The sequence below is a fragment of the Colletotrichum karsti genome (genome assembly GCF_011947395.1).
Source record: "Colletotrichum karsti strain CkLH20 chromosome Unknown Scaffold7, whole genome shotgun sequence".
Classification (NCBI taxonomy): domain Eukaryota; kingdom Fungi; phylum Ascomycota; class Sordariomycetes; order Glomerellales; family Glomerellaceae; genus Colletotrichum; species Colletotrichum karsti.
Genome location: NW_024065907.1, coordinates 941,047 through 963,238, shown reverse-complemented (window position 1 = coordinate 963,238; position 22,192 = coordinate 941,047). Strand labels below are relative to the sequence as shown.

Here is a 22,192-nt window from a genome sequence, read left to right as displayed (position 1 = left end):
CTGTGACCGGACGGCATACCAAGGGATTCATTCAAGTTGGTATTTTCGCCATCGAGAGCCGTGAGACGGCTGTCTCGCCCTCTGTTCGCCGGCAGTCCCACACATTGACGCTAACGTTACCAGTTGATTCCTCACTATCCCGTAGCAGTCTTCCGACCGTCTCCTGGGTGCCGAGACAGGCCAGTCACGCATCGGCCAGTCACGCATTGGCCAGTCACGCATCGGCCAGTCACGCATCGGCAAGTCACGCATCGGCAAGTCACGCATCGGTAAGCTTCACTCGCAGTCTCTGTCCACAATCTTCAACGATAGCATGCTCTGGTGGCGAAGTAGTGAGGATTCCGGAACCCCGTACCAGAACCGAGTTGAGGCTCGCCCCATAAGGCGGGGAGGGCCTGGATGCGCGGGAAATGCGACAACACGAAGCCACCCGTTGATCCAGCAGCGCGCTCTGTATCAACTCAACACGGTTCTAAACAAAGTGCACACATTCCGTCCTCGGGAGTCTGACCGTCATCGATAAGGGGCTCATCCTCCCCACGTGCAATGCTGATGCGCATCAATGTAACCGGGCAGATGACTTTTCATCCGACGCAACTGTATGTCAAAATACGACACTCACGGGCGCTGATAATGCATTCGTGGAAAGTGCATAACTCAGTCTGGCCATCGGGCCGCCCGACGAAAGACTTTCGTCGGTAAGTTGCCACAAGCAGGTGTTTAGCTGCTGAGCTTGCGGACTAACTGGCCCGTGAAGCGAGATTCCAACCAGTCCAACCAGTCCTCAATATCAGGCGTCAGCTCCAGGTGATTCTTGACCAATTTGCGAGACAGGACGAGCAATAAACACATGCCAAGGTCTATCATCCGATCCTGAGGCGGTGATGCACAGATAAATAGGCATTCCTGTCCCATTCACCACGAGGTGCTTTTAAATCACATCTTTCGCCCGGAAAAGTCAACCTACCGTTATTATTCCTGTCGTCGTAGATACAGACATCTTCTTTCTTGTTACCATCGTCAGTGTTGTTATCACTATTTTCGTTATCGGTGTCATCGTCGTCATCATTGTCGATGTGTTATCCTCGTCTTCGTATTCGTCGCCTTTGATTGAGTATTCGTACGTACATGTAGCTATTATTGAGGGAAATACCCACTGAGACTGTATGAAGTAGTGTAAAACGCTAAATATCATGAATCAATGCGTCCCGTCCTAAGATACAAGCTGTAAAGGACTATTGCTTAAATAACGGAGCTTCAGACCGATGTTGCATATGGGTTTGCGTAAATATCCCTAAATATGGAATAAAAGATATACAATCTTTTCGTACAGTGTCAGTCCGACATTCATTTGTGGATGTAGTACTTTTGGTGCCGTCTATACAGAGAATCTGGGCTCAGGCCTGTTCTCATATTATGGTTCCCTTTTGCCTTGACATGTACTATCTCAAATGTCATCTGATATTTGCCCGATGAATTACCTATGCAAGATAGAAAACGGCTAGAGTGTTTGGTTCCGGGCTATCAATTCTTTTGCACATGTGCCACACTTCCGTGGTGGCAACGTAGTGATTCTAGCCCCCGGCGCTATACACAGCTTGTTGATTCCGCAAGAATTCAAACCAAACCCTAGGCCGCCGTCCTCCATTCTTCTACATCCAATGACAAAACAGGTAAGGCCGCCTTTGCAAGGTGGTTGGGTCACACCAAAGTTGCACATTTTATTGAAGGTACCTAGGGCCCCGGAAGATAACCGGGGTTGAGCCCGCCGTGACCCGCCTTCAGGTGGATCCCCCGATCCGAACCGACCTCCGACATGCTGAGCTGCGGTGTAAGGTGGACCAAGAGGGTTTGCTGCGTTGTGTTGAGCAGCGGAAACTGAGTTGTCAAGCTGTACCTAACTGACACTCTGTGTAACCATGGCAGAGCCCATCGAATGACGATGGAGACATTTGTATCACATCAGCTGCAGGCCAGCCTGAACCCTGTGGATCGGCATTTGAGAGCCACCATAAGATGATGCGATACAACGCTATGCTGACATCTCCACGGACAACAGCTCAGTTTCTGCCGCGCAATGCAACGCAGAATGTCCACGGATAGCATCTGCCGTGGTTCGCATCTGACTGACTGGAAGGACTTGAAAACGTCTCAGTGCCCACGGAACGGGAGGCATTCTCGCACCTCTTCTGATCCGCAGAACGAGTATTAGACTACGCAGCTTTGTAGCAAAACTCTCACAATGGAGACTTTGACACTGCCCTCATTTGAGGCTTCACCTGTCCAAGTTTGCCTCCTGACATTGCTCATTATATCCTGTTGGTACCTTACTACATCTTTCTTTTCCTGGTACCGTCTTCGACACATTCCTGGTCCCTTCGTTGGCTCCTTTTCATACTTCTGGCTTCTGCGAATCGCTGCCAGCGCACGCCAGGAAGAGCTGTACCGTAACATCAACACTCAGTACAAGAGTCGTCTTGTCCGTGTTGGGCCAAATGAGCTCCTCACAGACGACCCGGATGTCCTTCGCCGCGTCAATGCTGTGCGAGGCGACTATGGCAAAGACGCCTGGTATTTTTCTAGCCGCTTCAACCCATACCAGGAGACAATGTTCACGACGACGGATAAGACCCTCCATGACAAGATGAAGACTCAGACATCAGCCGGATACGCAGGACGCGAGATAGACCTGCTGGAGCCAAGCGTTGATGAGCAAATGATGAAGGCGGTGAGACTTCTGAAAGAAAAGTACGCTGACACGGGTCGTCTCATGGATATGGGTTTGCTACCCGCGTATCTGACAATGGATGTCATAACGAGTGCAACATTTGGCAAGCCTTTTGGGCATCTCGATGCGGATGCAGATGTCTTCGGTTTCATTGCACAAATGAGAGACAACTGGCCGATTTTGGCGGTCACTTTGGACACCCCATGGATACGAAGCGTGAGGTTCTCGAGCTGGTTCTTGAAGCTACTCGGTCCTCGACCCACGGATACGCATGGGATGGGGCAGATGATGGGGTGAGTCTTCAGTTCAGTGTATTTCGTAGGTTGCTGCCGCTAACATCGGAAACCCAGAGTTGCTGAAAAGTACGTCGGCGAAAGATTTAAGCCAACCTCAAAACCGCAGAACGACATGTTGGTACGTTGCTAGGCTTCCCTACTTAACTTGGGCTTCCGTTGACTTGGAATTATAGGGCTCCTGGATCAAGAATGGGTTGACAAAGGCAGAGTGTGAAGCAGAGGGTCTTTTCGCGTTGGTCGCTGGCTCAGACACTACAGCATCCGTCATTCGCATCACTATGCTCTACTTGATGACCAATACCCGAGTGTACCTTAAGCTCAAAGACGTCATTCGACAATCTGTTGATACCGGAGTCTCGACTCCTATTACAGTTGATGAGAGCAGCAAGATTCCTTTTCTTCGCGTAAGTGCCGACTTGCGTCTTCCCAGCCTTCAACCCTGTGTGTTCTGACCCTTTCAGGCCTTGGTATATGAAGGCATCCGAATCCGGGCGCCTGCGACTGGACTTTACCCCAAGACAGTTCCACCACAAGGCGACACCATTGACGGCAAGTTTATCCCTGGTGGCACGGCAATTGGAATGAACGCACCTGCCATGCTCAGGTCACAGACTGTGTTTGGGCCGGATGCAGACCTTTTCCGCCCAGAGCGATTTCTAGACGTCAGCGATAAGGCTAGGGCCCAGCTAGAGCGCGAGGTGGAAATGGCGTTCGGTTATGGACGCTACATGTGCGCTGGGAAGCCTGTCGCTTTCATGGAGCTGTACAAAGTCTTTTTTGAGGTGAGTCGTCAAGACCTGTTTAAGAGATGTCTGAATCCTGTTCTGATGTTGTGATAGCTACTGCGAAACTTCGACTTTGAACTGGCCAACCCGGTCAAACCATGGGATTCCAGCAGCTACAACATATTTGTCGAAGAGAATATGTGGGTGAAAGTGGCTGCTGCGGAGACCACATGAAACTTCAAAGGTTGCGGCTGGTTATTCTCACGTACGCTTGAAACTGAACGCTTGAATGAGATTTCTAGTTGTTCAATAAATCCTCAACATCGCTGCTAGCAATGTCATTGACTGTTTTATAAAAGAAAAGATAATAATAAAGTGTCCATTCTCTTTGGGTTTCCATCTTAAATGTGTCAGATATACAACAGCTCTGTATGAATACACCAACGACGACGAAGACGACGACGAAGACGACGACGAAGACGACGACGAAGACGACGACGAAGACGACGACGAAGACGACGACGATGACGACGATGATGTCGACGATGACGACGATGACGACGATGATGTCGACGATGATGTCGACGATGATGTCGACGATGACAGCAACGGTAGCGACGATAGCGACCACAGCGACAATGACAGCAACAGATAAAATCAATGGGGATAACAATAACGACAAGATTAGCATACACAGGGACAACCTATAACTATCAGCATACCTCTATTAGGTTAACTAGAACTCAAATGTACGTTCTTTTGACTTGATAGAAGGGTCCCAGTATTGGTAGTAAGTCAAGCTTGAGCTATTTCCCCCGTCGTGTTGTTGCTCAACCGAGGTTACACAATAGTTCGGCAACTAAAAGAACGGAACGCCTAAACTTCGAGGTCTTGGATTCCACCTAGAGTTCTACACTGGTTGCATCCCAACGACGTTGTTAGGTGTCATGACCAAGCATAGACATCAATAATGCTCCACCATCGAAGACGTACATCAATGTCTCAACATGACGCTCCTCAATCTCCTGCTCGAGGACATCTTATTTGTCGATGGCTGAGATCTGGATTCGAGGTTTCAGACCCGTCTTGCTGTTAAAGAAGGAACTATGTTAGCTCACATTTCTCACAACAAGGCCAAAGAACCACCAACCTGCACAGATCAACCCATGACGTTGTGACCTCCTCTAGATGGCCATCTTTACGAATTCGCGAAGACAACAATTTCCAGTACGGGGACAAGGGAAGCCCCAAGTTCACGGTGATTCTGCGGTGAAGAGCCAAACCATTATAATCTATAGGACGAATAATGCGTTCCGCGTGTCTCCGGAGCTGGCGGTAATTGAAGACAGTTGTTGACATTTCGGACGTTATTCGCCGTTCCAGAGCGTCAAAGGGGGCTAAGACGTCAGCTGACGTCTCGTTCGCGACATGAAGCATCGCCTCGGCTAGAACCTTGCATCTCTCCAGAAATACGCCTTCGTAAGGGCTCTTCATTTCCATCATGACGCTCTCGAGAAAAGGTGCTGGCAGCAGCTCTCTCCGAAAGCCAGGCGTATTCCTTCGAGCGAACCAGACGGGTAACATGCGACAAGACTCCGAGTGGTATGCTTGACCCTTCAAGCCCCTTTTGCTGAGAATGTACGACATGGTATGGACTGGACGCCTTCGTTTCTCTGCCTTTTCATCACGATCGCCGCCTGCCTGGGCCTCATTGAATCTGAGGCCTTCTGCAACATAGAATCGAGTGAGGCACTGGTTGAAATGAGCTGGTGCTGCGCCTCCAAAAATGTCCTTCTCGTGCAATTGAATCAAGACGTTCATATCCTTCCATTCTGGGGGCTGTTGATCAATGATTTTCAGCGCGTGGTAGAGGTGCGCCATCGCCAGAAGGCTCCACTCTTCATTCTCCTTTTCGACCTGAGTATATCGAAGAATTTCAAGCACTCGGAAGAGACAGCTGCCCAGAAATATGGGATTTGGAGCTTCATCGAGATTCGAGGTCGGTCTCGATATTTCGGCGAGATCTTTGCAAAAAGGCTCGTATCGAGGGTCGCTGCGCTTCTCTCTCGCCGAATAGTTCTCGAAATGATTGTTGTTTTCGCAATACTTCTTTAAGTGATTGATGTCGTTTCTGACTTTTTCCATGAGTCCCTCCAAGTCGTACACGTCAAGGAGGACTCGAGTTACAACCACCTCGGCGAATGTAATTCCCTTTCTGTGATCCTCGTTGTCGAAATTCAAGGCTACAGTGAAGGGATCCAGCATTCCATATGCAATCATCTCTTCGGACCTTGACTCAATGTCGTCGCTTATTTTGATGAGTCTTCGCAGGATCGTGAGGCCCTCTGCCTTGGGCCACATCGGCGGGACGAGTTTCTGCAAGCGCTTCGTCGTTCTGTTCTTTTCTGAAATATCCAGAGCGCGGTACTTGCTTACGAGCATTTGGTAAGTGCTGTCGAAACGCCAATCAAGGAATTCTGCTGATGGCTGCCATGAAGAATCCTTGAAACGTTGCCCCAACTCTTTGGCCTGGGCTTTCAGTTCCTTATCGGTATCGCCATACACAACAGGAAATATGCCCAAAGCTGCTTGGAATTGAACCACTTCCGCCAGTCCCAAATATTCGTTTGGGCAGTCAGGACGTGTTGTCTCGTATCCCTTTATCAAGTCCTTCACGACCGTAACTACCGCCTGCATGAGCAGAGAGACAGACATCAAGTCTACCTCTCCACTCATGTATCGCTTCCAGAGAGTTCGGGCATAATACCGTAGCTTATTTGCATCTTCGAATAGACAGTATACTTCAACTAATGCCGAGTTGAAGTAGGCTTCAGACGTCTCCATCAATTCCGACATCTCTGCATCTTGGAGCTGTAAATCTTGAAGCTGTTCCCATGGCGGGCTGATTTCGTCGTTCGAAGTAGAGAACGTCGACGCAGCCTTCTCGACAGCTTCATCAAGTAGACCAACTCCCTCATCGTCTAAGACGGAGAAAATGTTTCGGGTGGTTTTCTTCGAGGGCGTATTATGGACCGCGTTATCGTTGGGCGAAGTTGCAAACTGCATCAAAATCTCATCAAGGGCTGAGTTGAAGTAGGCGTGCTTGATCGTTGAAGTCGTCGTTCCAGACTTCTCGAACCAGGCTGCGCACCGGCGGCGAAGATCGATCGACTGTCGAAGGGCCATCTCTACCCGGGCCGGCATCTTACGATTGGCATCTACACAAGCCTCTGCCATGCGGATAAGCCCGGCAACTGTCTGCGCAGGAACAAGTGCGGCCTTTACCCCAAGGGCATTGTATGTGTCGGCCAGCCAGTCCAGAACGAGGGCCGTTTGTCTCTTGTACGTGTTGTACGAGTGTGATAATGTTTCGGGCGCATGCTGCATGTCGGCAATGGCACGTGAGCGTACGTGAAAGCCAGCCGTTGGGGTAGTGTTTGATCAAGGGTCCTAGGAAATATGTCACTAACGCCCGAACAAAAGCGTATTGAGACTAGTTATCAACCTTTCAGGGTACGTATGGGTTTCTAAATGCAGTTTTATCTACCAGGGCCTGGCTCTGCGGATTCTTGATGGCTGAGCGGTGAGTTGGAACTTGAGGTTGCTGAAAGACAATTGCGGCTGGCCGCTAACGAACTTCCAACTCCAGGCAGATATGTTCCTGCTTTATATAAGAAAAGCTATGTACATCATTATATCGATCATACATGCGTCAGACTTACGGCATTTTGATTTTGGATGCGGGGTATCATGCGCACGATTTTATATCTTATTCTTCACCGCCGAAATAAGGGTTATTGTTCTTCCTCGTCGTGTTTACCCCTCGCGACTTCTCATAAGGTTGTGTCGAAGAACCTTGTCAGCACACTCTTTTGGTCCTAGGATAGAATGCGAGATATTGGACACTTCATTTAATTCATTAGTTCTCATTTGCCGAAGAGGCAACGTACCAATGTACACATCGAAAACGTCGATATATGTCGACTGATAGGATAAACAAATAAAATGAGAGAGAAACAAACTCAGGGCCCAAGTTGCGTTGATAAGCGTGAGGAACAAAGCAGGTGAATCTGAAATGAGATTTTGAAACAGTTGAGCTACAACAAGGGGTCCAAAGACAGCACGAAGCGAACGAGCAGCGAGTATGATCGATAGCTCTGCGCCAAGTGCACTGGGGCTGTCTCCGATTCTGAGAAAACCTCTGTGATTCCCATCAACAATTCAATTATCTCATGCCGTTACTGAAAGATGAACTGTTCTCTAGGCTAATCGTAGTCTGCCCATTGCTGCCGCCGACAAGTGTCAGCTCGCAGTGGAGCAAGCCACACGAGACTGCCATATGAATGATCGATCTTCAGTCTCTCGTCGATGCTTCACATCTCGAGCGAATAACACATTTCTTCTATGAGGCGCGGGATAAAAGTCGAGTACGGCTTAGGGGAGAAAGGAGTGTGCCATATATCCAGACGGGTAAGATCTGGTGGATTCGGCTTTCTATTGGGGTAGGCTAGCTTGTCGAGGAAAGCATTGGTAATACAGGCCGAATATAGACGAAGAGGTTGGTTTGAGAGGTTGCTCATGAAAACATGGACCTAAACAACGGGAATTAGAACATTAGATACCCCAGCATTGGTAGATACTAACCTTATGAGCGGTTCCAGGTTCAGAGACGTGATCGTCACAGCCTGAAAGCGAACCATCCATCTGGCTCTGCTGGGCTTGTGCGATGAGTAAAGCGGCAATGTATGGATCGTACTGTTTGTCGATATGGTCGAATGGCCATGCTTTCCGTCTGCTAAGTTTGCTTCGGCGAAGGGATCGAATTTGCGGCTGAGCAATATAAGCAATCGTCCGTGGATGCTCTTCACCGGTGTACGGTATCGGGCTGAGGTAGATATCACACGGAAGATGGAAGTCGTGTCTTCTAAACCGAAAAGCCAGAGGATCGCTGCAAAATCAGTAAAAGACACAATTCTTCGGGAAAAAGCAACTTTGCTCACGATAACTTTCTGAACGAGTGAAAGATCAAGAGAGATCTGATATTTTCAGTGACAGAGAGCCCTCTGTCTATCTGCCTGGCCCATCTCGTACTTTGTTTGGTAGGGGGCGCCTGAGTTGCAGTGCGCGGAGGCGAAATGGTTGAAGATGCCGCGCAAGAATCAGGCAGCTCCAGCCAGCTGCAGCGGAGAAGTTCCATGTGACGAGAAGTCCATGCCAGAGGTTGCACTAAGAGTTTTGGCCGTGGGTGCTGGCGAAGGATCTCATCGATCGAAAGATTTTGTAGGTTGGCGGCATCTCCGCTCTCAATCTCATTCGTGTCCATCACAGTGCTTTTAGAAGTACTTCCCGCAGATGATTTATACGCCTAGATGCTATACAGATTGCCATAAGTGTTGTTTCATCTTATTATAGGAAAGAAGAATTTGGCCGTCAAGGTTATATCCACCTCGTACAACTTAGAACTCGTGGCACCTGACCTTGCTGTTTTTTAAGTTAAATAAACATGCCCTTATCTAGGCTTCCGAAGATAGACTATGACTCTTAATGTAGTCAGCTATGACAGATGTCAGTGGAGCTCTGTGATTACAGGCGGTAATGAAACATGAAGTTGGGCATTAACTGATAGCTACTAAGAATTCGGTGTAAGCATCAGCGGCCTATCCATCAATCGTGAATGTGCACTTCAGTCCCGAATGATCGCTCCAAGGCACCGTCTGTTCCTTCTCAGCCTCCACGCCCTCTTTCCCAGCCCTATTCTGTGCATTGTCAGACTTCGGCAACGCGATAGTCTCCGGATGCATCACCTCCACATGCAGGGGCGTCAGCCCGACCATTGCGACTCGGTCCATACGATTTGGCGGAAATGGCTCCGTTCCGTCAACTCCCCAGGTGTAGCCAGGCTCTTCGCCACGCAGTGCTTTCCAAGCATCCTCAAGTTTGTTCTCTTCGATGAGTGTTCCATCCTCCGGGAGTACCGGGTTGAAGTCCCCAGCGACCAGCCCGTGGCCGGCGTTGTGTAGCAGCTTTGCGACGACTGATAGTTGATGAGGACGGCGCGAAGGCGTCACTGCCAGTGAATCCAGGTGGACATTGACAAGCTGGATGCGCTTGAAGGCGGGTTGGCCAGGGTTCGGGTTCGATGTCGATGTTGGAAGTAGAATCTCGCTGCAGAGGGCATCTCTACCGTATCGGGTACGATACTTGATTCGAGATACTCTGCCGAGAATACCAGAAGCCGTCTTACCAAGGTGGCCAAACCGTGATTTCGAAATAAGCACCATAGTCGCGAATAATTGACCGCGCCACTGAACAGTATCTTTCTCGCTCGAATACCACCCACTGCGAATCCTCTCATCTTGCATGATGAAGGGAACCATGGGCTTGCAGACCTCTTGAAGAAAAATGATATCAGGCGCCGGTGCCTGATCAAGCATTCTGGACAAAATGGCGGAGAGTCTGTCATTCGGCAAGGGGGAGAACGCATCGACGTTCCATGTCGCCAGTGTCATTCTGTCTTCGTCTACAGTCTGCTGGCTGAAGTTCTGCGGAGGGACATATTCGACGGCGTTTGGAACCGTCTCCCATTGCGCGGTGGTGGTGTTGAACTCGTGCCACGACTGGTAGAGAGGCGTGAGATCCGGGTCGTCCGCTTGCTGCGGGGAGCCCCGCGCTAGAGGTGTCTCCGGCGAAGGACCTTTCGATGATGAGAAGATCCTTTGCCACATGTCGATAAAAGTCGTATTGCTTTCTAAGGATGAATGACGTTTCGAAGGACTCGGTTCAAGAAACATGCGAATGGATGTCAACTGGGAAAGCTTTAGGCAACCTGGAGGGCAAGTCAGCCATGGATTCAGTAATACTCCAGGCAACCACAGCCACTGCAGCCACTGCAAACCTTCCCATCAGGCGCGGGTACCGAAGGACTTCTGTTCGTCCTTAGTCATCAAGCTGCTGCAAACCACAATCTGAGCAGTACCTTAATGTTCTCATCGGCCAAAAGAATGTTGCAATCGATTAGACGAATCCTCTCATTGGATATTATTTGACGCATATGTCTGCGGATATCCTACATGAGCAGACCGCAACGCAACTGCCCAGCTACGCCAATCACCAACTTTACAGCACCATTCGGGTACACCAAGACGATTGAAAACGAGTGCAACACCGCATGCACGTCAGATTGAACTGGCTATCTACAAGCCATTCGCGTTTTGCACCTCCTTCTTCTTGTCGCTTTTCTTCTTTGGACTTGCTGCATAATGACATGCGAATGGGTCAAGACCAAGCACACCCACTTTATCAAGCAGCGACACCGTCAATCGCCACACGGTTGTGCAATAGCATTCAATGGGAGGTCAGGATTTCAACTTGGCGGTTGCTACATTGCATATGGAGCGTGATATCGTCGCTTAGCCAATGCAATGTGACAGGTTTCTGCGGGTAATCGAACTGGTGACAGTCAAGATCCTCCGACGTGCATCATAACCCTAGTAGATCACAGAGTATTTAATCTGTGATGGCCGGCTAATCTCATCCAAAGTAAACCACCTCCCATTCAACTGTCTTTTGTCCTTTTGTGTAAGTAATTCCATCATGGCTTCCAAATCGAACATCCAAGTCCTGCATTTGAGCTTGCCTAGGACTGGCAGTACCTCCATGAAGGCTGCTTATGAGGAGCTTGGCCTGCCTGCCTACCATGGCTTCGACTTTTTCCAGCGACCGCAAGATCAACTGCAATTTCACAAGGCTTTCAACGCCAAACACTTTGGAAAGGGAAAGCCGTACGGGAGGAAAGAGTTCGATGATCTTCTAGTAGGGTGGGCTGCGGTCTCAGACAGTCCAATCTTGGGATTTATCGATGAGTTAATCGAGGCTTATCCGGATGTAAGTATTATCGTGAATTAATAACTGCCAATCCAACACTTCAAAAGGCTAAAGAATCCAACGATCTGTCGTAGGCCAAAGTGGTGCTCGTCAACCGTGACATTGACAAGTGGTCCAAATCATTCAACGATACTGTCATCCCCTTTTTCTCCGACCGGACGATGTGGGTCATTGTCAATCTTATTGAGCCTTTTCAGACGCTCAAGGTAGCGACTTTGACTCAGGGAATTCTACACAAATTATTTGACTGTCATGATGGGGATAGTTGGAGAGGGAATCTGAAAAGAATATATCTGGAGCACTCCACTAAGATACGGGAACGGATCCCTAAGGAACGCTTGCTTGAATATGAGCTTGGATCGGGATGGGAGCCGTTGTGCTCCTTCCTGGGTAAGGAGGTTCCGGACAAGCCCTTCCCACACCTCAACGAAACGGAAGACTTTGAGCGATTCCTTACAGGGTTTAGGAAGGAAAAGCTTATGCTCGGTTTGCTCTTTGTTGCGCGCTTCATTGTGGCCCTCACGACCATCATTGGGGCTGCAACTTACTTTAAGTTATTCTGAGTTTAGAGAATCTCTGGCTCAATCTTGAAGCCCATGCACAAACGATTGGACTTGCGGTAGCGAGATTTGTGTATGTATGTAGTTGTATAAGAGCTGAAGTTCAATCAAAATGAGTTGCTAAAAGCAGGAAAGCTTTAGTTCGACGAGTCTTCTATCATCAACTATTTTCCTCTGGCTTCTTGGCTCCCTCCGGATCATAAGCCGAAACCTCAACTTCCACCCGCATTCCCGGCTGCCCAAGTTGAGAAGCTCCGACTCCCGTCAGAATCGGCGCATGGTCTGGCATCCATTTCTTCATGTTTTCGACCATTCTACCCATGCCCTCCGCGGACATCGCTTCGTCGAGGACAAAGAGACGTATGCGGAAGACTTGCGACCAGCCCTTGCCGCCAGCGTCTCTCAATGTCAGGTCCACATTCTCGAAGGCTTGGTCGATCTCCTTGGTTAAGTCGGACGGTACCTCGCCGGTCTTGGGATCCCAGCCTCCTGTGAGTCGGGTTAGTATGATTTATGAAGCTGGAAAACGCGCAAGGCTTGCTTGCTTGACGTAGAAACTGGAACTTACCTTGGCCTGAGATTTCGATGTGGTCGCCTACGCGGACAGCTTGGCTGTAGTGCATCTCTTTCAAAAGAGTGACTCCATAGTCCTTGTAAGAAAAGTACTTGAGACCCGACATCGTGTTCGGAATAAGTTTATCGATTTAATATGAGTGTGAGTATGATTTTGGACAAGAGAATACAGAGGGAACGAGATTAAGTTTGAGTAACAGTCCAGTATTGATTCAAATTTTCTAGGAAGGTAAATACGCCATTTATACAATTCTCGTTTTGGTAGTTGAGAAGACTTGAACACCACATCACGAAACGCCAACCTGTCTGTGAGACTTGGCATCCTTCACTTTGGTGACGCTACATCTTCCGCTGAATAATCCTGTCAGCCGCCAAATACTACCAACGCTCCTTCGGTTGGGTCCAGTGTGCATGGCAAGGCGAACTGGCTGTGCAAAAGCGACGCATAGCCACGAGCCAAGAGAATCGAACTTAGTAATAAGCCGGTCCGACTGTCTCCGCGACGTTGCGAAACGCTCATAAGTCGTCAAAAAACGGCCTAAAATCTCTCCGGCACCGTCAAAGCACTAGATGCTGTAAACCAGCGCCAAGCGACGAAGGATATGCCAAGACCGGACCGTGCTCTGATTTAGAGTTACGCGCGAATTTCATAGTTGCTAAGAGTGATTTAACGGGCGTCGCTCTGCACGCAGTCGTATGAAGAATCTAACACAAATTCCAGATGTGAATCCGGTGAGTCTCGCCGCATTCCTCGCCACCATCGGCAAGTCTTGGCTCTGATCGATCGCGACTGGCCGAAACTTGTCTCAATCTCTTGAGTCAATGATATCATGACTCGGCCCGAGCATTCGAGCTGATGTCTTACCTAGCTGGAATGCCGGATTATGTAACTTTCCTGAATTCCATCACGCAATTCCTGTGAATCCTTCCGACCTCTGCTTTCCGGACGCGGGCCGAACCGAACGTCACCTCAACCCCCGGAAGACCCACCTTTATCGGGAGACGGCCAGGATGGCAATCCTACTCATTTGTGTGAGATCCTGATTGGGAATCGCTGAAAACATCACAGGTAAGCTTTCAAAGCACTCAGAGTCATTTGTATACAAGTAACGAGACATTTGTCATTCAATGCGGGTAATGCGACCGTTGCCTCACTTTCGCCTTGATCAAGTGCGGCGACCTCAGTCCTCGCGGGCCGAAAAGAACTCCTCGTCGGACATCTCTTCCTTCTTCACAACGGCCATATCGGCCTCGTCGGACACCACTTCCTTCTTCACAGAGAACATTCCGGCCTTGTAGGATATCTCTTCCTTCTTAACGACGACCTTGCCGGCCTTGCCGGACCTGGTAGTCTTGACTTTCCTGGCGGCCTTTCCAGGCTTGGCGGTCTTGATAGTCTTGGTGGCTTCGGCGTTCTCGGCACGGCGGGGAACAGGGGCGGGAACAGGGACGGTAGCAGGGGCCCGGCGAGGTGGCTGTTGCTGCGGCTGCTGTTTTTGCTGTCGTTGCTGTCGCTGTTGCTGACGGCCCTGGCGGCGGCGGTGCATCTACATGCAGTCAAGTTAGAAAGAAGTTGATGAACTTGGTTGATTCCACTTACGCGTTGCTGCATTTGCTGCTGCTCCTGCTGCTGCTGCAATTGCTGTAGCTGAGCACCCATCTGTCTCTGACGCTGCATCAAGGCTTGCAGGTCGACGAGAGGACGGAAGGGGTCGGCGTGGCCGGGGTGGCCGAGGTTGCCGTGGAAGTTCGGCATGCCAAAGTCGCCGAAAGCGCCGTGAGTGCCGGGGCCAGCGAACGGCGGCGGGGCGAATAGTGGCGGGGTGAATGGTGGCGAACGACATTGGTCTGACATTTTGCTAATGAGAATCCACACTGACAATTCATATTCACTAACAGGCCTTGTGGCCCTTCTCGCCGCAGTTGAAACACTTCAGAGTCACTATCAAAATTTAATTACGTTAGCACAGCTCTCTCCGAAAAGCATCCATTGAGCGGATTGCTGGAAGTGGAAAAGATTTCAAGATTGACTGAAACATTTCCAATATTGACTGTCGCTCGACAAGCAAAACGCAGTGGAGTATGAGGACAAAACTTCAGAGAGTCACCTGCAGAAAGTCCAGATAAACCGACGTCGAGCCGGCAAAATCGTTCATTCCGTGCCCGGCCAGAGCACTTCGAGATCCAGATTTTGTCCACGCAGACAAGCCAAAGTAAGTGGGACATTATCTGGACCGTGGATTCAATGTCCCATTCCCTGCTTGGTCTCAGAGGCTTGTGATGACTGCGTTGCGAGCTGGGCCGCCCAGCTCAACTGGGTTCAACCTTTGGGCCTTCCCGAATCTCGCCACGGCTTCCAGGTCCAACAGTCCGCGCTGAAGAGCGACCAGGCGCCTCGGAGTTCAAATTGAATCGAATGATTGGAGCAAAGCAGCGATGATGAAATGAAAACGATTCTGACTTACTGGCGGGCGCGGCGAAGTGGTCTGGCAGGCGCAGGCGAGGCTGATCTGAGGCGGTGATGATGTTTTTTGGAGGAAAGAACGATCAGTCGCGATTACCTACCGAGATTGGAACGGCGGTGACTTCCTGCCTCAGGCGTAGCCTTGGGGCATTGGACCGCACGCAATCTCAGGAGGGCAGGCGCGACACGATAGTTTCTGGGGAAGGCACGTTTCTTTGGTTTACCTGCATGATTTCATACACTTTCGTCCTAGGTTCAAGATGTTTTTGATATTCGCAAACAAGTTAGATGACTCTGAAGATACGATGCTTTTGAGATGGTATGAGCCTTCAGGAGACAGTATGGTAACATCTTTTGGATCTTATACCGGATTTCTGAAGCTTTACGCCTCAACCCCTCCTGAGCCTTTCAAGCCATCATGTGAATCACGTTGAATGCTTCTATTCAGCACCTATTTAATTCAAATATTTATGGGTTTCTGCTGATAAACTTTCTTACTTGAATATGAAGAAGTTGTCGTCAACCTGTGATCACTTCAAGCACGGCAGTTGAATATCACTAATTCGAGATGAAGTTGCACTATAATAAGTAAAGAATTTCTAGTGAGATTTGGCCTTTGTTATCACCTCTCCTCAACACTATCAGAACAAACAAAGATTGTCTAAACCGGCTTACACTGCCACTGAATTTCCGTTCCGCATCACACTCACCAGCGATTATCTCAAGTTTGCTGCGAGCTCGATTTCCGTATGACGTATAACTTGTAGTACTTGAGAGTTCCCAGCCAGAATTGTTATGCTATTAATGATTTTCGTTGTTCCCAGTAAGTTCAACTCCCATCGCTTACCCGTATCCTGAGGACTATCCTTTCACTATGGCAAGGGCTGTTGTGCGTTGCGAGATCAATACAGTTTTCTTGGAAAATCAATGACATATCTCAATTTTTAATCTACACATCAGCAAAAATACACACTTAGTTTCTCAACATAATTATGATTCAAAATAAATTGTTGAGCAACTTTGTGTGTTAGAAATGAGGAATGCCACGAAAGGCTTAGAACAAACCCTACTTATCCTCAAATGTATATCGATACAACCCTCATTCTTGAACATGTTGCACAATAGGCGCAGTCTGTAATGCATCAAAACTTTTATCTCTACTTCGAGCGTTATCTTTTGGGTATTGTGTTTCTCCCCCGGTTCCAGTCATGTAAAACCTCAGCAAATATGCACAAACGGTAGGCATTCGGCATTTATTCACCTTCTTCGCTGCCAATACCAGAAGCCAACACCGGCGATAGCAATGGCGGATGAGGTCAGAATACGCAGAGTCTTCTTCACAGCTGGTGCAAGAACCATTTCCGCTGCGACGTGGAAGTCTGCCATAGCATTGATGCGAGGGTACGCTTCTTCCGGGACCTTGTGACCCAGGAAACCGCAAATCTCCTCCCATCCGAACCCCTTCTCAAGGTTCAATACCAGAAGCCTCTCAGGCGGGATGATAGCCTTCACATTTTTCATGCTATAGCGGTATTAGTCTCGGGCGTGCATCAATGGATGGATAATGAACTCGACTTACTATTCAGTGTAGCTCTTGGCAAGCGCTTCGTCGAAGCCCGGCTGACTAGGCTCAAGTCCTCCAGACCAGCGGTAGGTCATGGCTTGGAAAAGTGCTCTGAGCTCCCACACAAAGCTGTCGAAGTATCTAACCACCGACAAAGGTGGTTGTGCGAGCTTTGCGTGGTATGCGCCGAGGGACCCAGAGATCGATTTCGCCCATGACTCGGGCGTGCGCTCAGTCAGGATGAACTTGACATCGGGATCTTCTAGGTATGCCTTGATGATATTCGGGCACAAGTAGCACGGACTCTCAACGATGCACTGGACACGAGGCGTCAGTCGAACACGCCCGCATTTGAAACTCGGTTTTCATGAGACTCACATCGTAGCCGGCGAACAACTTGTCAAACTCGGCCTTGCTGAAGGGCTTTTCTGTGTCATTGGCAATGATGGCCTCTTGCAGAGCCCTCATCTGCTGGAAGCCATAGGGCAACAGCTCAGAGATATGAAATGGCTTGTAGCCAAGGGTTTTCAACGCTTGCCACAATCCGAGCGTTCCCGTTCTGAAAAAAAAAAAAAACGTTAGTATTTGACTGCAACGTCAGATGTTGACGCCAAAGCATAACTTACCGGCTCGGACCCAGGCCAATGACCTTCATAGGACGCTCTTCCGCGGGAGCGGGAAGTTTATCGACGGCGCGGGACATTTTGACAGATCGGTATGTTACCAGACGAGTTCTTCGGGATGGTTCTCCGGCAGCAATTTGGAGTAAGAGCGGTGCTGCCGACCTTTTACTCGTGACCTGCCCCTTCTCCTGTTCACAGATGCGTGTACTTCAACTGCCGGGTTACCCCGATGGAGTAATCCCCTCGTCGTGTAATGTTATCGAAGACCCCATCAAGTCTTCATGACTCGCATCCATCGCCGACTCATGCGTGTGGGTTTCAATGTCCGGGGTAATATTTTGAGTTTTGCGACTTATCAGAGATCCGCATTGTACGTGTCTCTATCGTCTTTCTGAAAGCCAATCATTTGATAAGAAGTCAACTCCAGAATGATCCTTGCGACGGGCCCGATTTCGGTAGATAGCTTGATTGTCTTCTTTCAACTTCCCTGTATTCCTCGTGTTGACACATCAATGCCGTCCGACGAATCAGAGACTAGCAAGTGACATCGCATCGATAAGCCGTTAATACCCCCTAAATGCAAGAGTGAGTGTCTCAGTTCTGCAAGGTGAAAGTGTTGCTTCAAGCCCGCGAATGCGCCAAACGCCAGCTGTTCATCCAATCGCTAAGTTCAGCCAGATCGTCCCACGTTTCGTCCAACCTCAACCCTCACCGACCATTCCACCAAAAATGCACCTTTCAACACCAGACGGCTCAGGCCCGGCCGCTTCCAAAGATAGGCGGCCATTGAAATTCCTGCTTCACTGCTTCTCCGCAACGGGCCATGTACTGCCCATGCAAGCCGTCGCCAAGGAATTGGTCGAGCGTGGGCATGAGGTCGTATGGACAACCATCGCGCCTCAGGAAACCCGGGTTGTCGCTTCCGGAGCCAAGTTCGTGGCGGCAGAGAATGTGATCAAGGTCGATGGCAATCTCGACGGAGCCACCCCGAAGGACATGGCTGAGACGGCAGAAGTCATGTTCGGCGGCCGGGTGACGGCGCAAGTCGCTGATATCCGCAAGGTCCTCTCAACGTTCAAGCCCGATTATGTCATCAACGACGCATTGCCGCAAGGCGCTGCTGCGTTGTACGAGCTTGGAGAGATCCCTCAGTACGCTACTCTTGGAGTCGTGCCACTTTACCTCCCGGACATTGGGCCTGAGCCCATTGAGCATGCAGCTCAGTCTGCACTCGGAATGCTTCTCAGCAAGCCGCAGCTGGTGCTTCCAGTCATCAACCCTGAGAGGGTGAAGCTCGGTCTGCCTCCTCTGAAACTCACGGATCCGTTCTCTTACAGTCCGTTTCTGCACATTCAAGCCTCCTGCCCTTCGCTGGAGTTCCAAAAAGGACCCGAACCCATCATTCCTCAAGCAAACTACGTCGGTCCTCTTGTTGCGAAGGGTTCTACTTCCACTGTTCCTGAATGGTGGGATGACGTTCTCAAAGCCGACTGCGTTGTGGGCATCACACAGGGCACATTCGCCATGGACCCTACATCGCTCATCATACCCGCCATCCAAGCTCTTCAAGAGGACAAGAAGCTTCTTCTGGTGGTGCCGTCGAAGCTTGCAGACGAAATCCGAGCCAAGATCAAGGTCGAGGACAATGTCCGCATCGCCGAATGGGTTCCATATGACCAGCTTCTTCCGCGCTGCAGGCTTTTAGTCACCAACGGCGGCTACGGTAGTGTGACCCAGGCACTTTCTCACGGAGTTCCTCTCATTTGCGCCGGCACTTCTGAGGATAAGAAGGACACGTCCGCCAGAGTTTCGTGGGTTGGCGCTGGCATCGATCTCAAAACCGACAACCCCTCGGTGGCCCAGGTCAAAGATGCTGTTTACAGCATTCTCAATGATACAAGCTACACTGAAAATGCGGTCAAGATTGGAGAGGAGTTGAATGCCCAGGGTGGTGCGAAAAAGGCATGCGATTTGCTTGAGAAAGCAGCATCAGCGTTGAAAGCGAACTAGATCTCCTTATGATAGTACATATAGGTTAGACTTTGTTGCTAGACTTAGGCAATTAATTTGAACAAGGCTTCGTCAATCGGATGTCGGGTACCAGTGTGATGCCGAAACTTTGTATTCAAGATCTCGGTAAAGTCATTAAAACCCCGGCCTTTCAAACCAATGGTCAGTGCTTGGGTGCCAAGCTCAGTCTACACCTCAGTAGCTCACAACCTTAAGGCCATTATCCATAACGCCAAATCTGACCTCTTGACGATTCTCTCATAATCTTCAAGCTAGTTAGGTATTGAAGGGAACACGATATCATGACGTCTTTGATATAGAAGGTCACACGCAAGTAAAGTGGACAGGCGCTCATATTATCATTCTCATTTTACATCGGTATATGAAGACAACGGATATCAAGGTACTAGATAAAAACAAACCCAACACTTCATGACCAAGCCACGTTACTCAAGGCTTCCGAGCCATGAGCTTATCCTTTTCACAGTCAAATGACTGCGGGCTAAGATAAGTGACTACCCGCAGCTGACCCTTGGCCAAGGCACAACCAACATAGTAATGGCTCCCGCATCTGGAATCCAGAGTCTTGGTACCGCTGTGGAGAAAGGTTAGCCGAGATCCGAGCGATGGCGTGATGATAACTTACAAGATATCGACCATGGCTGCCTCGTAGTTATCCATCATCTGATCGGATCGCCGTGTGGAGAAGAACTTGCGGAGGCGGGATAAGACATCCACGTCGCTTTTGCAGAAGAACTGCGGGCAGATGTACACCTTGGGCGAGATGGCCTTGCCGCAGCCGAGGGTGTAGTAGAAGCCAGGGCTGGCCCGGCCCGGGGCGTCGTCCGGCAGGACGTCCGACGCATCTCCGAGGAACGTGCTCCAGAAGTCCTTGAGGTCCTCGATGGCCTCCCCTGACATGTCGAGCCTGCCACCAAGCGTGATGCAGTCCATCATGTACTCGAAGGTGGTGTGGCGAGCCCGCATGTACACCTTGATGCGGGCATCCTTTGGCGTCAAGCAGTCGATGGCGAGAATGCCGGTCTCGAAGTTGTACTTCTCGGTGCCCTCCCGAAGGAAGTCGAAGAGTGGCTCGGCGTTGAGAGACTTGTACTGGTCTTCCGGCAGGCTGCGGATGGAACGCTCCACGAGCTCGAGGTTGCTGATGCCGAGCTCTTCTGCCTTCAGTCCAGGGTAAATGTAGATCTTCATGACCGGACCGGTCTTCTCGATGTCGAGAGCGACAACGGTGCCGGCTTTGGGAGTAGTCTCCTCAATGAAGTAGTCTACCGTCTTGGACGTCCGGTTGTCATGCTGCAAGATCTGCCCCGTGAAGTGGTTGTACCACTCCAGATCAAGACCAGGCACCATTTTCTGTTCCTGAAGTCTGGAGATCCAGTCGTTCGTGGCATATCTGTTGAGAGGGTCCAGCTCCGTGCCGGCGTGTGCGCCGATGGGCTCGAAGCTATACCTCACGACAGCGTGGTTGTCTCTACCCCATTCCCAGCTGAAGTCGATCGGCGTGGAGTCAGGAGTGCCGGGGCTCCTCCATCTCCTCACATTGCCGTGACAATCTGGGGAAGGGCCAAGCTCAGGAGCAACGAAGAGGGAGTAAAAGTTGAGTTCGCGATATTGCTCTGCGGCGCTGTAGCCAGCATACTTGAGAAGCTTGGAGAACATGCGCCCAGTTCTGTCCCACCAGAACTGGGAGTCGTCATCCCTGAATCGGAGAACCGAGTTCAAGAAGTCCCAGGGCTCGTGGGACATGATCATTTCTCCCATGTTGGCGGCTGTAAAACAACGAATGAAGAATTGACTTAGACGGGGTCGAAGATGCTGAGCACAAATGCAGTGTGGCAGTGAAAGCTCAGCAGCGTTCCTGAAGAATCGAAGCCCTCAATTTATCACCTTCTACCACATAACCTCCTCATCTCTGCATATCTCTCTCATTGCATTTGGATCCAGATCGCGATTGTACAACAGGTAATTGGTTCGTCCCATGTGGAGGCTGAACGGCCAGGGTTCACCGCCATCAAGAGCAGACGGGCAAGGTTGATGTTTCGCGCAGGCCTGTCAAGTTCCGTGATATCAACGCCCGTCCGGGGCACCCTGGAAAGCTTGTCCGAAAACGAGTTGAAGATCCAGGGAACGGGACCAGTGAGCAGGCACGAACCCGGATAAGAACTCATCTGCCGGCCGGGTCGAGTAATTCCAACTTGTCACATTCGCGCAGCGTGCCATCGTCCCCACAGATCGAAGCTTTGATAACTATTCATATCAGTTCGAGAAAACGGGCCCCGGTGAGCTCGCCAAAGTATATTAAATTGCTTGGCCACCGGCGAGTCAGGGGCCCTCCACGATTACCCCGGAAGCCAAGATGACCATCGGCGCGGGACTGCCAAGCAGAAGGCAGCTCACGAACTTCGGGGCCGTCCGTCCCAGAGCCTCGGGGCGGGGTGACGCTGGCAGCGGGGCTTTTGACCGAAAGTTTGACCACTGCTTAATTGGCAGATAAAGGGACATTATCAAGTTCGTTGATAGGAGGCCGTTCGTCTGACTCGTGAAGCGGGCTATGGCACCCGACAACGGCGATATGCGTCATATTACACACGAATTTCCCCCCTTTTGGGAATATCATCCCGCTTCCACATCCCGTCTGATCACTGATAGTCTACCGTGTTCCTTTCTCAGGTGACTCGGCGACGACGCATTGCTCCGTTCGTTTCATCCCGCTCGGTATCTCTAGACGGCGGGGTTTTTACAAC

At 50.1% G+C, this 22,192-nt stretch overlaps 8 protein-coding genes across 8 annotated transcripts; 2 read left to right on the top strand and 6 right to left on the bottom strand.

Annotated features, from left to right (window-relative positions):
• Positions 1–2,242: 2,242 nt before the first annotated feature.
• On the top strand, positions 2,243–4,404 carry CkaCkLH20_03093 (pisatin demethylase; the record flags this gene model as incomplete). Its single annotated transcript, XM_038885812.1, has 6 exons — positions 2,243–3,021; positions 3,079–3,142; positions 3,198–3,428; positions 3,486–3,806; positions 3,864–3,949; positions 4,164–4,404. The coding sequence occupies 6 exons, from the start codon at positions 2,243–2,245 to the stop codon at positions 4,402–4,404; spliced, it is 1,722 nt and encodes a 573-aa protein (XP_038749011.1).
• A 385-nt stretch (positions 4,405–4,789) lies between these two features.
• CkaCkLH20_03092 (uncharacterized protein) lies at positions 4,790–7,136 on the bottom strand (the record flags this gene model as incomplete). The annotated part of the gene is made up of 2 exons (XM_038885811.1): positions 4,790–4,838; positions 4,900–7,136. 2 exons carry the CDS (start codon positions 7,134–7,136, stop codon positions 4,790–4,792), a joined length of 2,286 nt encoding a protein of 761 aa, XP_038749010.1.
• A 2,270-nt stretch (positions 7,137–9,406) lies between these two features.
• Positions 9,407–10,474, bottom strand: CkaCkLH20_03091 (endonuclease exonuclease phosphatase family protein; the record flags this gene model as incomplete). The annotated part of the gene is made up of 1 exon (XM_038885810.1): positions 9,407–10,474. One exon carries the CDS (start codon positions 10,472–10,474, stop codon positions 9,407–9,409), a length of 1,068 nt encoding a protein of 355 aa, XP_038749009.1.
• Positions 10,475–12,353: 1,879 nt separating this feature from the next.
• On the bottom strand, positions 12,354–12,873 carry CkaCkLH20_03090 (endoribonuclease L-PSP; the record flags this gene model as incomplete). Its single annotated transcript, XM_038885809.1, has 2 exons — positions 12,354–12,682; positions 12,762–12,873. 2 exons carry the CDS (start codon positions 12,871–12,873, stop codon positions 12,354–12,356), a joined length of 441 nt encoding a protein of 146 aa, XP_038749008.1.
• Positions 12,874–13,947: 1,074 nt separating this feature from the next.
• CkaCkLH20_03089 (uncharacterized protein) lies at positions 13,948–14,621 on the bottom strand (the record flags this gene model as incomplete). The annotated part of the gene is made up of 2 exons (XM_038885808.1): positions 13,948–14,313; positions 14,367–14,621. The coding sequence occupies 2 exons, from the start codon at positions 14,619–14,621 to the stop codon at positions 13,948–13,950; spliced, it is 621 nt and encodes a 206-aa protein (XP_038749007.1).
• A 1,866-nt stretch (positions 14,622–16,487) lies between these two features.
• CkaCkLH20_03088 (uncharacterized protein) lies at positions 16,488–17,497 on the bottom strand (the record flags this gene model as incomplete). The annotated part of the gene is made up of 4 exons (XM_038885807.1): positions 16,488–16,752; positions 16,810–17,111; positions 17,173–17,353; positions 17,421–17,497. 4 exons carry the CDS (start codon positions 17,495–17,497, stop codon positions 16,488–16,490), a joined length of 825 nt encoding a protein of 274 aa, XP_038749006.1.
• A 649-nt stretch (positions 17,498–18,146) lies between these two features.
• Positions 18,147–19,427, top strand: CkaCkLH20_03087 (MGT family Glycosyltransferase; the record flags this gene model as incomplete). The annotated part of the gene is made up of 1 exon (XM_038885806.1): positions 18,147–19,427. One exon carries the CDS (start codon positions 18,147–18,149, stop codon positions 19,425–19,427), a length of 1,281 nt encoding a protein of 426 aa, XP_038749005.1.
• A 450-nt stretch (positions 19,428–19,877) lies between these two features.
• Positions 19,878–21,209, bottom strand: CkaCkLH20_03086 (aromatic prenyltransferase; the record flags this gene model as incomplete). The annotated part of the gene is made up of 2 exons (XM_038885805.1): positions 19,878–20,022; positions 20,074–21,209. 2 exons carry the CDS (start codon positions 21,207–21,209, stop codon positions 19,878–19,880), a joined length of 1,281 nt encoding a protein of 426 aa, XP_038749004.1.
• Positions 21,210–22,192: the final 983 nt, after the last annotated feature.